Source organism: Hemicordylus capensis, chromosome 3 (genome assembly GCF_027244095.1).
Source record: "Hemicordylus capensis ecotype Gifberg chromosome 3, rHemCap1.1.pri, whole genome shotgun sequence".
Classification (NCBI taxonomy): domain Eukaryota; kingdom Metazoa; phylum Chordata; class Lepidosauria; order Squamata; family Cordylidae; genus Hemicordylus; species Hemicordylus capensis.
Window position 1 is genome coordinate 54001207 of NC_069659.1, and position 14947 is coordinate 54016153.

The following is a 14947-nucleotide window of genomic DNA, read 5'->3' on the forward strand; positions in this document are numbered from 1 at the left end:
AAACTATAAGCGTGTAGATCAGCTACAGTTCATATGTCTTGATATATAAATGCCCGCCTCTTGGCTGTTAAATTATCCGATATGCCAAACCTTGGTTCAAGTGCATTTGTACTTCTAGCTTCTCGGCCTTTTGGCTAAGAAAGCATTATCTATTAAAGTCTTGATTTAGCAGTTTTTGTTTAAAAGCACATATCCTCAGCTTTGTTTTAGCAGTGCACTTCTAGGCTGCGTACAGCGCAGAGGTAAGTAGCTGAGAATATTGACACAGAAATTAATTTTATTTATGAAGTCTTGCAACTTTGCCCAGTTCCGAGTAACACAGGAGTTCCCTCAATCCTTCTATACAAGCTGGAAAGTGCTGGAGTGCTTTAATCCTTGCTTGGGGGAGCCCTACTGAATTTGGTGCACTTTTCTTTTGATTTAGGATGAGGTTTGATTTATTTTTAAATGAACAGCTCTTATTCTGTCTCATTGCAGATGGTAGACTGTTAATGTTCTCATAGTAAATTGATGAACAAGATTATCAGACTATCAAACAAGAGTCTGCCTCTCATTATTAAACCAGGCAAGCTATACTTACTTGGTCCTTGTTCATAATTCTGTGGTACTATTAAAAGCCCTCTAACAATAAAAACGTGTGCAAATTTCCATGTAACACTAGAAGTACTTCCATCCAAGTAGTTTTAGAAAATATGAGTGGTTTTAAAATGATAAAATAAAACAAGTGTGAAGGATAGGGATGTGAATTCCTTGATTAATCTCTCAATTTAAAAAAATAAATTTTAGAGGTATTTCAGCCTGCCTCTTTGATCAAAGTGCTTGAAGAACTTTTAAAAGTATTTAAATGTATAATGTATGGTCAGTTTATTATTACATTTATATACCATTTATATCTCAAAACTGTTTCCAAAGGAAATTAACACAGTAAGAAATTAATTTGAAAGCAGGGATGTGTACGGAACCAGTTTGGAGGCCCTTTATGGGGCTCCAAACCGGTTTGAAAGGCAGTCAGTTCCACTGGTTCAATGGCCAGGGGAGGTCTGCTTTAAGAGCGGGGGAGGGTGTACTTACCCACTCCGCTCTTTCCCCTAGTGCGTTCATCTGGGTGGCAGCATACCTCCCTGCTACTCCGTTGCCCCCATTTACTGGATACGCTGGATTCAATGCACATAAAATTCTTCCGGTTGTATCCGGTAAACGAGGCATCAGGGAGGTATGCTGCCACCCTGATGAACGCTGGCGGATGAAGAGCCGAGGGAGGGGTAAGTGCACCCCCGTGCCATCCAACCACCCCGCCTGGTTCCATGCACATCCCTATTAGAAAGGTCTGCTTTTGGACTGATCAAATAAAATGGACATTAATAACAGTGCTGGTATGCTTTGAAGTGAATACTGGAACAGTGTCTCAGAAGGTCCCCCCATCCCCACCCCTCCAAGCAAAGAAGTACTTGCTTTATTTTCTATCCCATTAGAGGACGAGACCCAGGCCTTCAGGGCCATGTGCACTCTTCCCCTATGGAAAGTTGCAACTAATCTGGCACAATTATCTGAAACCCCTAAACCTGCTCTCTCAACTTAGAATTACTAGTTTGCTGCTTTTCATCCAAACAGAAGGGGAGAGGATGTGTGATCCCAAGTCTTGAAACAACACAGAAAATAACAGCGGAACCACTCCAAAGTATTTCATCTGGAATATGATAGTTGTCGCGTAGTTTTCAAACACAGTCCATAGACTAGTTGTTGGGCCCTTTGTATTAGTCTTTACCAGCTCCAAAATGGGCAGTTCGGTCCTCAGTGTAAAATATCACTGGATTCAAGCAGTAGCTTGGTAGGCTGGATTGATATGAAGCATTTTTTAGGCAAATATATTATGGGGAATTGATAGTAACTATTTAGTGTCAGGAAGAATTCATCAGTGTGAAGACACAAATAATCTTTGATGTCTGATTGGGGTTCCACAGTGGAGCTAAATCTAGCTTTTATAAGCCAGCAACTGTCATAGTTTAAGATCTAAAACTCTATAGCCATTTTCCAGAAGCTTTTGAAAGATTCAAAGTAAAAAAAACCAACCCTGCACTAAAAGCTCAGAAGACACATTAAGGACACATTACATGCCAATCATTTATTTGACAGAACCAAAACAGTGTGGCAAGTTAGCGTTTCCCACCAACACGAGGAGCAGAAACTTTCACAGGCTTCACAATTTTTTGCTTTGGTGCAGCCTTTGTAGGTGCCTGTAAACAGAAAACAAAACAATAATCAGAGTCCAAGATGGCTTTCCTTAAGCATATATACCAGACTGAATGAGAAAAGGCATGCTGCCTGCCTGCCAACAGGGTATCTCAGATGGACCATTAAGGAATATCTCACACAGTATTATCCCATCCCAACCACTATAACACATAGGAGGATGTGTCCAACACTCCTTGAATTGATTGGCAGCCCTGGAGAACAGGGCAATCTTCCCATTATTACTTTGCTTCCTTGGTGTTTTAAGCATCCTGTGATCCCTGCACAGCTCCATGAGGAGAGCAGAAACAAGTTCTACTTAAGACTAGCAATTTATTTTGCCTTGATTACCCTGCACTTGAGGTGGAGGCATACAAAGACATTTGAGATGCCAGAATTAAGCACTGATAGCCCAACCCTATGCACATTTATTCCAATAAAACAGACTCCCCCTCCCAGCAAAATATGGCCAATATATTCTGAAGAATAGACAAGTACATTTGTGGGGGGAAGAGTTCTTTACTTGCTAGTAATCTCCACAAAGCAACAACTCCTCCTATAAATATACTTGTCTATTGGAGGGGGAAATCTATTTTTAAAAACACTTTTTGCAGAAGCAATGGCTTCGAGCAGCACCTGGACACACTGAGAACTATACCAGCAGCTCACCCACCCCCCACCAGAATGCCTCATCATATACTAAAAAAAAAAAAAAAGATGGCAAGTGGAAGCATTTGGCTGTTGGAATCATTCTTCTCAGCATTCCCAGGCACTGTCTGAAGCTGCCATTGTGAAGGAAACCTTAGATTTACCATTGCCTTTCTCCTGTGCAGTATGAGATGATGCCTTTGCCACTGTAAGTGAAGTGAGCATCTGCCTCCAGCACCTCCCTATATTGCTGCTGTCCCATATAGATGCAGATATATATTTGCATCTACTAGGCACAGTATGGGAAGCACATCAGCAGGGATTCAAACTAACAGCCTCTTGCTCCCTGGGTAAACTGCTTCCCTGAAACATCATGGGAGCAATTAAAAAAGCACACACATGCATACGTACAAAAACACATGGAGGCAGTGTTCCCTTTAAGGCATGCGCACACACAGTTTTTGATGTCCACTCAGTTAATTTTATATCCTGCTCAGGTTGAATCAGGAAGGCTCCACTTTGAAAGCGCGCGCGCGCGCGCGCGCACACACACACACACACACACACACACACACACACACACACAGCCTTGATATTGCTGCTCAGAACACAATTCATTCCGTACACAGATGAAAAAAATTAGAGAGAACACTACATGGTGGCTGTTACCTTTGTTGTGGATGGTACAGTTTTCTTTGTCGCCTGCTTAGCCTTCTTTGCTTCCTTGGCAGCTCTGTAAAATATTTATGCAACAGATTTAATTATAAACAGAAGTTGGCATTTCTTATCTGTACATTTGTAGTATTTTATTCAAGCCACAATCAAGGACTACCACGAATCTTAACTACAATACTGTATTAGTTCTACATTTTATATCTCATTAGTGGACATATATCAAACATAATGCTATTTTTCAAGTTCCAAGCTTATATTCAACTAGGGGTTCACAAAGTTGTTTGTCATGATCAGAATCCCTCCCAACTCTCTAGCAAAGCATGACAAGTCCCACTCCTCCTCCTGAGCTTGCTGGCAATCATCCCCACAGTCACATTGCTTATCTACAAAACACAGCACAACCGTAAGGGTGATCACTGTCCCCTTCTCTGGCTCAGGAGCAGGGTGGGACTCCTATGTGGCACTGAAGTTAGAAGGTGGTATAAGCGCTTGGAAGCACAGTGTGGCACGGATGGGCCCCAGTCTTCCTCCTAAGCTTCAGGTGTGGGATCAGGAATGCTTTCATAGCTCAGTGTGATCTCAGAGACACTCTCTACCCCAGTTGGGCAATTCTGGTAGGCAAAAAAGGCCAGCCAAAATTTCTGGCTCTCTGTTAAAAATTAATACTAAAAATGTATAGTCAATCAAGTGTGTGATTGAGACAGACAGACAGACCCCAACCATCACAGTACAACTAAAAATGCATGCTTTTTTGGTAATGAAAATTAGTACAAGGAAAATACTAATCACTCACCTAATGGCCTGTTCCCTTTGAGCCTTTCGCACTTCAGGCTTCTGGTTTCTCTTAGCCATTATTTCAGCCAAAGAGGCACCTGTGATTGCCCTATGGCATTTAACCGCACGACGTGTACGTTTCTTTTGTACCTCTTCCTAAATCATGAAGAAAAAAGGAATGCTAAGAAGTCTATTCACATTTCAGGAAATGATGAGAACATCTTTTTCATAAACCTCTGAAGAGTTTGACTCAAAACACAAGAGATATGCAGAAGGCTATACAATATTATTTATTATTATTATTTCTTGTTTACACAGTCAGACATTATTATTATTATTAATAATAATATTAAACAATAATCATAATAATAATGACAAAGATTGCTTTGCTATTACTTCACTAGCAGCTTCTCTTCAACTCTTATAGTTGTTAATATGCAAGGGTCCACAAACATCAGTCTGGCTTGCCAGTCTAGCATCAATCTGCCCACCCACCTTTAAACACACTTCCAACCTCCCACCCCAAATTTTTATTTTTTATTTATTTGTTTAACATATTTTTATACCGCCCAAAACTTATGTCTCTGGGCGGTTTGTACACACAATGTACACACAAAACCACCACCAGATACAAAAAGGTACACACAAAATGTAAACACAAAACCACCACCAGATACCCACTACCACCTGCACATTCACAACCTCTGCCAGGAGTCTACAGCTCTGAAATCTGATCCTACCATAATACTGCAGCAATATTATACATGCATTTTCAAAACATATAGCAGGTGCTTATTTTAAGTCCTTGTTCAAGAAATTTTATTATAAAAGTGAAGAATGACAGGGAGGTTCTTCATAAAACAAGAGTTCTGAAACACTTTAAAGGCTAACAACTTTTTTGAGGCTTGACTTCTTTCCCCCCGCCAGCACTCCATTTGTAAAGTCCCTGTTGGGGCAGCCCTGCTGCCCCATGCCCTCTTTGGCCAGAAGTGCCGGGTGCGCATGCCGGGCACGTGCTCCACACACTGGCAGGGGGAAAGCGGAGGAAGGGGTAAGTGCACTCTCCCCCACCTTAAAGCTATTGCCCCTCTGCCCTTCGAACCAGCAGAACCGCCGGCCAATTGAACCGGTTCAGAGGCCCATAAAGGGCCTCCAGACCAGTTCTGTGTACATCCCTAAACGTCAATGTGTGGACTGATTCAAGTACCATTGGAGTTTTCTGCCATGAACAGTGGATCAGACTAGAAGACCTCCAAGGTACTCCAAAATTCTATGATTCAAATGTGAATCTCAGTGAGGTAGATGCATAAGAGCCCACATATACTACCAAGTCACATCACAACTTAATGTTAGAAGTTAAGATTGCACTCATTCCTTGCTTAATTAACTGCAAATATTAGCGTACCAAACATTTGCTTAAAGGAGACAAAACAAGTTAACTCGTTTCCAGCATCAATTATGCTACTAAACAATACGTTCAGTAAACTGGTTACTCCCCCCCTCTCATTTTTAAGACTTCTGAGAATTCTATGATTTTTTAATCAAACACAAAACTGAACAATCTTCACTAATCAAGCTTTAAACACCTTCCAGTTATCACAGAAGGATTTTTTTTTTCATGCATAAGAGCTTGTGAAGACAATACAGACACAATGGCTGGCATCCTGACTGCCAAAACATACATATTGCGGGAACACAACTGGGGTTTGGGAGCAACTCCACCAGTCCCCCAATACACAAGCTGTTGTACAAGCAGGCAACAAGTCCTCACCCTGGAAGAGAGGAAATGTATTGCTGTGATGCATTTCCTCCCTTCCAGATCACTTCTGTAGCATGGACATAGAGCAGGCCTGCTCAACTTAGGCCCCGCAGCTGTTTTTGGACTACAACTCCCATAATCCCCAACCACAGTGGCCAATAGCCAGGGATTATGGGGGTTGTAGGCCAACATCTGCAGGATGGCTGAAGTTGAGCAGCCCTGACGTAGAAGGACTGGGCGAGTTGTGCGGAAGCCCCAATTGTGCTCCCACACTTACTCCTTATACATATACTTCAGCAGTCAGGATGTCAGTCAGTGTCACAAACAACATTTGGGAAAAATCACCAGACTGTACTATATCAAAATCACCACACTCTAAACACTTATTTGAACACAGTAAATACATAAGAAGTAAATCAGAGAGTAATTTGCATCTTTCTACAAGTATTACCATCTTGTTAAGTATACGTGATCAGTTTTCAATTTTAAAGACTGAACACATGAACTACAACATACTTACAGACTGTCCTTTCTTGTGCTTTCGCCTGTACAGAACAGTCCAATTGATCTGACGGGGGTTTCTCTTGGAAAGGAATGCAGACTCACATTTTGCATTCAGAAATTGAAAAACCTGAAAATTAAATATTTTTTTAAAAATACATTTAGTGTACATGGCACAAATATAGCACCTTTTGTGTTACTCTAACACAAAGAGTGAGCTTCACCAAAGCCTTCTAGAGAACTGGTGTAGCAAAATGGCTAAGAACATAAGCTATGATCTAGGACATTTACAGCTTTACTTCCACTTCATCCATGACCTCACTAGATGGTCTTAGACAAGTCACTTTTCTTTCAGCTCAATTAGAAGAATGTATGCAATACTCAATGTGTTGTATAATGTTGCTGAGTTGTTATTTCTGCTATTCAAGCCAATTTCCACCCAAAACGCTGGTTTAAAGGACTGTCCCATCAGTACTTCAACTATACAGACAACCAGTGTTCCCTCTAACAGGGATTCCCAGATCTTGTTGACTACAACTCCCAGAATCCCCAGCTGCAATAGCTTTAGCTTGGAATTATGGGAGTTGTAGTCAACAACATTTGGGAATCTCTGTCAGAGGGGACACTGCTGACAATGCCTTTAGCAAGAAAAAGTCAATTTGTGGGCCCAATAATTCTAGAAAAGCTTCTATAATCCTAGAATGGGCCACAAAACAAGGCAGGGCAGGACTATAATTACAGTGGACTTGGCTCCCTTTATATCCCTAGGATATAAAGATATCCTAGCTACCTAGCCCCCACTGTCTTGCCTCAATATTCATTGCCATTTTAAATGAAATGGTTAAATACAGCATGCAGGCAGCATTCTACCTAATTGTTCTAAGGACCAATGCAATTACTTATTAAACTACCTGCATTTAGATTCTGGTTCTGCAATGGTTGCTCACTTGCTTAGGCACCCTGACCATAAAACCTTTTCCTATGACCTGGACGTGAATGAGTCAAGAACATCTTGACTTAGTTAAATCCGATTCCAGTTTAGGAGTAGAGACAGCTTAAAAAAAAAAAAGTTTAGGTCCTAAAAACAATTAGGTCGGCTCTCAGATCAGCTGTTCACCATCTTCAGGTCAACACCAACTCTTACCCCGCATGAAATCTCTATAATTACACCCCACTGGATAAAACCGAGGACAACATCGTTTCAGAGTCTTAGTACTGTTCCCTACCTTGCCGTCCGTGCGCGCGTAGCGGCGGCCGTGGCCCGGGTAGATCTTGTACCCGCTGAAACTGCACAATTCCACCCTGCATTGCGAGAAAGGAAGCACCACAAAGAAAGGATAAAAGGTTAGCAAGACAAAGGCCCCAACCCACCCGACTCCATATACTCCAACCAGTGGATGCTTTCGGATTAGATCCTGAATCCGGCTCTTACTTCATAATGGCGGCAGCAGGAGAACCCACACAGGCAACTCCGGCGAAGAGAAAGAGAGGATCATGGGAAACCGGATTCTATACTCGCGCGGGGCACGATGGGAACAGCTCTGTGTCGAGGGATGACGGGAAGCGCTGCGCTGGCTGATGCCACTAGTTTAATCCTAGAATGAGCAAAAATCAGTAGTCGTGACGCTGAGGTGCCACCAAAGCCTAATGCTTTCATATAAAAACTCTGAAAATTGTTTTTCTTCCATGTAGTTTTAACCGTCCAATCAGCATCCAGAACCCGCCTGGTTGCCTAGCGTTGTTATCAAGCGGGAAGTATGGCGGCGTCGGCGGCTGCAGGGGCGCCCGCGGCGGGAGCCGAAGCCAAGAAGTCGATGGACGGCACGGAAGGTACTGAGGGGATCCTAGTAATCGTAGTTCTGAGGTGGGAGAAAAATTGTAGACAAATTGAGGGTTCTATGAGGCGCATTGAGGTACTACTTGTTTCTGGCCGTTGTGCGATATCGCGTGGTGCCTTATGGGGGTTGTAGTTTTTCCCTGTGGTATATTTTAGCTAATGTTTTAAGTTTCTTTTGAGATTGGACTCTAAATCCCAGAGGGCCCTGCGGAGGGCCGTTTTCTTTATTTGAGGACTCGCCGTAGTGCATTTAAACGATAATGTGCAATTTAATGGAGAGTTAGCTAAATTGTTCTTTCATTAGTAAGAGAAGGTAGTGAAAGAAAACGAGCACACGTTGCCCCAACTGCTCTCTTCTCCTGCGCTCTCTCTGTAGATGCATATACGTTGGGTGTGTAGTGGGAGGGGCTGCCGGCCATATCGTATATCCGACAATGGTTTTGTGGGATACACCGGCTATCATTTTTATATCTATGCATTGCAAGCTGTGGCACAACACAACACAATCAGCCAGAGCTGATTGGTTCTTTGGATAAAGTGTAGTGTTGTGATAATATTGCTAAATATGTTTGTGAGTGACATTCACATAAACCTTTGCCTAAGTATATAAATTCACCTAGCTAGCATACTTTTCCTTCTGAATCTGCAGTATTCATTCATTTTGAATTTCTTCTATTCTCTTAGGTGCAGTAATTAATTGGTCAAACCAGGGTTTGCAAAAACTGGGACCAACTTTATCCTGTGATACAGACATACGTACTCTGATTCTGGATAAAAACCAGTTAATAAAACTGGAACACTTGGAGAACTGCAGGAATCTGCTACAGGTTAGTTACATGTGCCTGTGATACAATTGTGTTCTTGTTAAATTATCTTTCTTTTTCAGGAAAGAAATAAAAAAGGGGGGGGGGTTGGAGTAAATAACCCATCCTCAAATGTTTGAAATATTTTTGTATAGATTCTCAGCAGGCTTCATGCTGGAACGCTGACCACTTCAATGGATACAAATCTACTAGTAGATCTAGAGTCTTTAAAGTTGCATGCACATGTGCACTCCCAAATTTGAGCAAATTGTTGTCTTTAAGTTGGAGATGCAGCTAGGTAATTTTGGGGCCTGTACTTGGCGGGCTTACAGGAGAGCCCCTTGCAACATAAGCATTCATCCTCCCCCCCGCCCTCTCTCTCTCACACACACACACACACACACAGAAACACTGTGCTGTGCAGAAACATACGGTTTCACACAGCATTCTTGAGCGCCCAATTCCCACCGTTTAAAAGTTTAAAAAACATTCAAAATTTATTAAAAATCAATGGATAGACCAATCTGCCTCAGAATAAGTACACAGGGTCTCCCACCACCACTACCCTATGTCTGTGCCCAATTTCAAAGTCCTATGTCAAGCCATTCCAGGAAATCTAAAAGGCTGGACAGAAAAGTGGAGTGCTTTACCTTTTTTTATTAAGGCTAAGGGCAGATTCTTCCACATGGGGATGGAATGATGGTGCAAGCAGGGGCTTCTGTTCCAGAAGTCTTTGTCATGTTTTGTCACAAAACAAGTCACTAATAGGACTCTTTTGAAGTTTACCCCCACAAAACTTTGTATTAAAAATAAACGGATTGATCAATCTGTTTCAAATTAAATAGACAGAGCTCTTCCATTCTGCCCCATATCTGTACCAAATATCACAGCCCTAGGCCACGCCATCTTGGAAATACATGGTGGGCAGGAAATGACCCATAGAAGTCCCATATAATCCTACCCATGCACCTTCTGGATGGCTCCCATGATGAGGCAGGCAAAACACAACAGTAGAATAGTGGGGGAGGCAGAGCAGAGGGCTTGCACAAGTCTGCGGGCAGCAAGCACTGACCCTACCTTGCCAAGCTCAGCCCTCTGCTGCTGGGAAGCCTTCATCCTATGCTGCTGAAAAGCCACAAGGCAGGAAGAGGCTTCTGTGCTAGCCCCATTAAACAGCTGATCAGTGGTGGGGGGGAGCACTAGCAGTAGCAGCCTGCCAGAAGGCTTGAGAGAGTCTTGGGGAAGGGAGGCATTGCAGAGCTCGTGCCAGCAGCCATGCAGGGAGGAGATCCCTGGTGCTGGCTGGCACACTGCTGGGGCCCTCCAGGAAGGCTGGGGCCTGGGATTTGCGCCTCGAGATCTGTGCCTATGATTTAAACACATTTTTACATGAGTTCCTGTGATTGGGGGAGGGTCAATACCATTGATTAGAATCGGCAGATGTTATTTATCTCCTCGGTAACCAAAATAATTTGAAAAAGTTTATTGTGATTGTATAGCTACAGCAAACATGCCCCCCAGGGAATTATTTCTGGTAGCAAAAACAGCTTTTGCAAAGTGGGGAGAGAAGCACAAATTATTTCCTCATCTCCCTCTCTGCATGCTGGGTAGGGATGTGCATGGAACCGGTTCGAAGATCTGGTGCACTTACTCTTCCCTCCACTTTCCCCTTGTCACATCCGTTTTTGTTAATGCCCATCGGGGCGGCAGCGTACCTCCCTGCCACCCCATTGCCCTCGTCTTCTGGATATGACTGGCCAGCATGTGCACGTCACACACGCCCGTGCCAGTGCAGGCGTGTCAGCGACCTCTGGTCATATCCGGAAGACAAGGGCAATGGGGAGGCAGGGAGGCACGCTGCTGCCCCAATGGGCATTAAGAAACACGGACGCCGGTGGGGGGAAAGTGGCGGGAGGAGTAAGTGCACTCTCCCCCCGCTCTTAAAAGGGGGGCCCCACCGCCTTCGAGCCTCCCTGCTGCGGTTCTGTGCACATCCCAAACGCTGGGCTGTGCAACAGGTATTCAGAACAGCTAGCATTTTGCCTCCCTCTGAGGGCAGAGCTCTTGCTCTGCCCTCTAATGCTACACAGAGTATCAGTTCCTTGTAAATACACACGTGATTTTGTATGTGTGCCAAGGCTTTTGTCTTCTTATCACAGTGGCAGAGTATCTTGTGGTGTTATGTATCTCTGAAGTCCCGTTTACATGCAGTACTCCTTGTATAGTCCTTTATATCCTGCCACTTTTCACAGTACTTGAGATCCCTAGCATTCTTAAGGTCCAGTTAAGACTAATTCATGCTACTGTGTAGAAAACATCATAAAGTAACTCCCCCCTTCAAATATTATGTGACAAAATGGGCTTGTAAAGTACCCCATGTGACAAGGCTACAGGTATTTGTGGCTTTTCAGGTTGTGGTAACTTGCAGTTTTGCAAAGTGATGGTCTATGCAGCTACTTTTCCACCTCTCAGGATATTTCTACTATGAATTAATTCCCTCACATTTTCAGTTGTCATAAGTTAGAGCCCAGTTCAGATTTTGTCTGACCAACCTGCTCACCATGAGATTTGAAGTGACGGTGCCGCGCGCCCACCCCCACTTTGCTAGCCATTTTGACTCCTCACATTCACATGTGGGGTGGACGGCTGCAGAATGTCCAAACCACTCTTACAATTCTAATACCAATATTATTGGGACTTCAAGATTAGGAATGGTTTGGATGTTTCACTCCCTCCCCATTTGAGTATATTGAGTGAAACAGCACACATAGTGGTTAGATGTATGCGCTCTCGTTTCAAATAATTTTATGGGCAGACTGTATCATCTGAACTAACTCCTTGTAAAATATGGGAAAGGGCTTCATTGTCAGCCAAATGGTAACAAGAACTTACTTTATTAGTGGTTTGTGCACTATTGACTAAGTTAATCTTGTTATCTTGCAGTTGTCAGTAGCCAACAATCGGCTGGTGCGGATGATGGGTGTAGCAAAACTGATACAGCTTCGGGTATTAAACTTGCCTCACAACAGTATTGGTTATGTAGAGGGACTAAAGGATTTGGCCTGCTTGGAATGGCTGAACCTGGCAGGAAATAACTTAAAGGTAAACATTCCTAAATTTATTTTCAGAATATAGCTATTACTAGGCAATAGTGAAAGCTCTTATATTGGGTGTGACCTGCTCCAATTTATGATAATGGAAATATTTGATCTAGTTGAATGTTCTGGGGAATTTTACAGGCAAATGTTTGGAAATACAGTGTTGGTGAAACAGTAATAAACATGTTGATCTTGAGCAATAGTCAAAATCGGGAAATATTTTTGATTGGGGATCTAGAAGTGTGCATGGATATGGCCACATTTAATAGAATCCTTTAAAAAAACAAAAACCTGTGCAGTATATGGTCAGTGTTCAGAATCTCTTGGTCTATTTCACTTTTACAGTCACTTTTGGAATCCTAGGAATCCCTCGCCTATCATGGGTTTCCCAGTCGCGGATTTGAGTATCCGGAATTGAGAAACTGTCACAACCCTCACCAACTGCGACCTGGGTCTTGGTGGTTTGGCACCATTTTCAAAAATTTAGGCAGTTTGGGGGGGCCATTTCCGGGAGTCAGGGTGGATTTTTTCCGTCTTTTTAAGGTACTTTCCCGATCGCAATCCCCCTAACCGCCTGTTTCCCATTACCCTCAATGACTCGCCTACCGCGAATTCACCAGTTGCGGGGGTTTCCAGGAACGGAACCCTCATGACATCTATATTGCTTGTCTATGCAACTTGTTTGTAGATGATGCTGTGAGCTGTATTTGTGCAGGAGTTCAGTCTTTGGGCCACTGCTTCATTTGCAAGCAGATTTTTGCTCCTACAGATGATTAAAAAAAAAATAATTCATGCAGCAGCAAGAATAGCTTTAGGAGTCATTCTGTGATTAATGCCAAATGCTCCATTTTTAAAGAGTACATTTCTAGGCTCCATGTTTGTAGAGAGAAATCTGTTCATCATTTCAGGATGAAGAAGTTGTCTTGGGACTGTGTTTCTAAAGGCACTCTCTGTAACTTCCTGATCCTATCCATGTGCCCCTTTCTGTTTTCTTCCATATATATCTGCTGCCCCTGTTCTCATCTCATTTCTCCTCTAAGCTCTACTGCTCCAATTTTGCTTTTAAAAATTCCAAATCTTTTAAATCCCTTCAAAATATCACAACCAGAATAAAGCATGCAATCTGTTGTTTTCTCATAATAGTTGCAATGGTCACATTCTGTTTTTCTGGCTGCAGATGTGACCCCCCCCATGTGGATCCCTAGATCACCACAATGTTGATATATTTGGGGATATATAGGTGATGGAATTCTCTTCTATAGATGATCCATTCAGAAATGTTTATAATAATGAAAGAAAAACATTTTGTCTTCCTATAGACTATAGACCAGATCAACATCTGCACAAGTCTTCAACATCTTGATTTATCAGACAACAATATATCCCAAATTGGAGATATCTCCAAGCTGTTGAGTCTAAAGGTGAATGCTGTGGGTTGGATGAGGTTTTCTTTGCTGAGTAAGCTATTTATTCTTAAAGCTCCCTTACAAATCTTTATAGTTGGGAAATTCAGTATTACTTTGAATTTTATTTGAACCAAAGAGAAAAATTTTTTTCAACATGATTAACAAGATAACGTTAATGATGGTTATTTCATAATTTGTAAGTTTTATAGTGGTTATTTACCAAAGGCATTTTATAATTATATTTATTTAGCTCTTTTTGAATGTTCAAAGCAATTTACATGCACCATTAAAACAAAAGCCTCCATACTCCATTTTCCTTCCCTCAAGACTCTGTTGCTACATGGAAATATCATCACATCATTACGTACAGCTCCTGCTTGTTTACCTCAAGGTCTGGCTATTCTTTCATTGGCAGAAAATGAAATCAGAGATTTGAATGAGGTAAGAGCAATATCTCACTAAAACAAAATGATTCTTTCTTCAGTACCTTTTTGAGAGAAGTTGAAATAGTATTGTAAATAAACCAAAGGTTATTTTCAATTTAAGTAAAGTGCAGGATTTTGTTTTTTATTTCCTGCTCATGTCATGATGAGAAGCTACACAAAGGGACTGGTGGCACAGATCAGATTTTGGTTCGAATTTAAGGTGGTGGTGGTGGTGGTGGTGGTGGGATACTTAGAAGCCATGATAGAATTACTCCAGAAGAGTAAAGTACACTCTGTGTCAGATACATTAATCACAACAAAAATAGTAACGTGCTTTTATGATACAGTCTCATTCCCTAAACCTCAATTAACTGAATCTCCTAACTATCTAAATTCAGTGAGTGTTCTTTTGAAATCCTTGTTGATCCTATGATTAGCTACATATTTTGAATGTCCTGTGCAAAAAGATACATATCTCTATATACCTCAGTTGCTGATGTCTCAGGTTGGAATTTGAATTTCTCCAAGCTTTTGAATTCATGACTTAGGGCCTCATATTATGCATCATCCTATACCATAAAAGCCTTCGGCGTGCGGCCGTGCTGCCCGTGTCTTTTTGGGCCGATCTGGGCATGCGCGGAGCGCATGCCCAGATCGGCCCAAAAAGACACGGCCGCCCAGACACGGGCGGCCATGTTGGAACAGGGGAAGCGGCGGCCTAGGAGAAGCGGCCACCGCCAACGAGAAAAGAGTGCTGGCGAGGCGGCAGGGGAGCCACGGCCTCGGCCAGAG

General features: G+C 42.5%; 2 protein-coding genes across 4 annotated transcripts in view; one reads left to right on the forward strand and one right to left on the reverse strand.

The window, feature by feature from the left end:
- Window positions 1-2107: 2107 nt before the first annotated feature.
- Window positions 2108-8157, reverse strand: RPL24 (ribosomal protein L24). The gene is made up of 6 exons (XM_053312661.1): window positions 8019-8157; window positions 7813-7888; window positions 6606-6716; window positions 4346-4482; window positions 3547-3610; window positions 2108-2234 (listed from the first exon to the last, which is right to left on the reverse strand). The coding sequence occupies exons 1-6, from the start codon at window positions 8021-8023 to the stop codon at window positions 2154-2156; spliced, it is 474 nt and encodes a 157-aa protein (XP_053168636.1). The 5' UTR covers window positions 8024-8157; the 3' UTR covers window positions 2108-2153.
- Window positions 8158-8258: 101 nt separating this feature from the next.
- The window catches only part of CEP97 (centrosomal protein 97), a 30955-nt gene continuing 24266 nt past the window's right edge, over window positions 8259-14947 (forward strand). Inside the window, exons 1-5 of one of the 3 annotated variants that reach the window (XM_053312647.1) lie at window positions 8259-8416; window positions 9108-9250; window positions 12170-12328; window positions 13644-13745; window positions 14058-14171. In XM_053312647.1, coding sequence (XP_053168622.1) covers window positions 8344-8416; window positions 9108-9250; window positions 12170-12328; window positions 13644-13745; window positions 14058-14171 — 591 coding nt within the window. In that variant the 5' untranslated portion in view covers window positions 8259-8343. Of the gene's footprint in view, window positions 8417-8477; window positions 8500-8904; window positions 8995-9107; window positions 9251-12169; window positions 12329-13643; window positions 13746-14057; window positions 14172-14947 lie in introns of those variants that run through there. The other 2 variants (XM_053312648.1, XM_053312649.1) reach the window with 2 other exon arrangements.

Coding starts and splice junctions, on each gene's coding strand:
- RPL24 (XM_053312661.1), bottom strand. Junction 4,483..6,605: donor AGCACAAGAAAGGACAGTCT/GTAAGTATGTTG, acceptor TTCATGATTTAG/GAAGAGGTACAAAAGAAACG. Junction 2,235..3,546: donor CTGTACCATCCACAACAAAG/GTAACAGCCACC, acceptor TTCTGTTTACAG/GCACCTACAAAGGCTGCACC.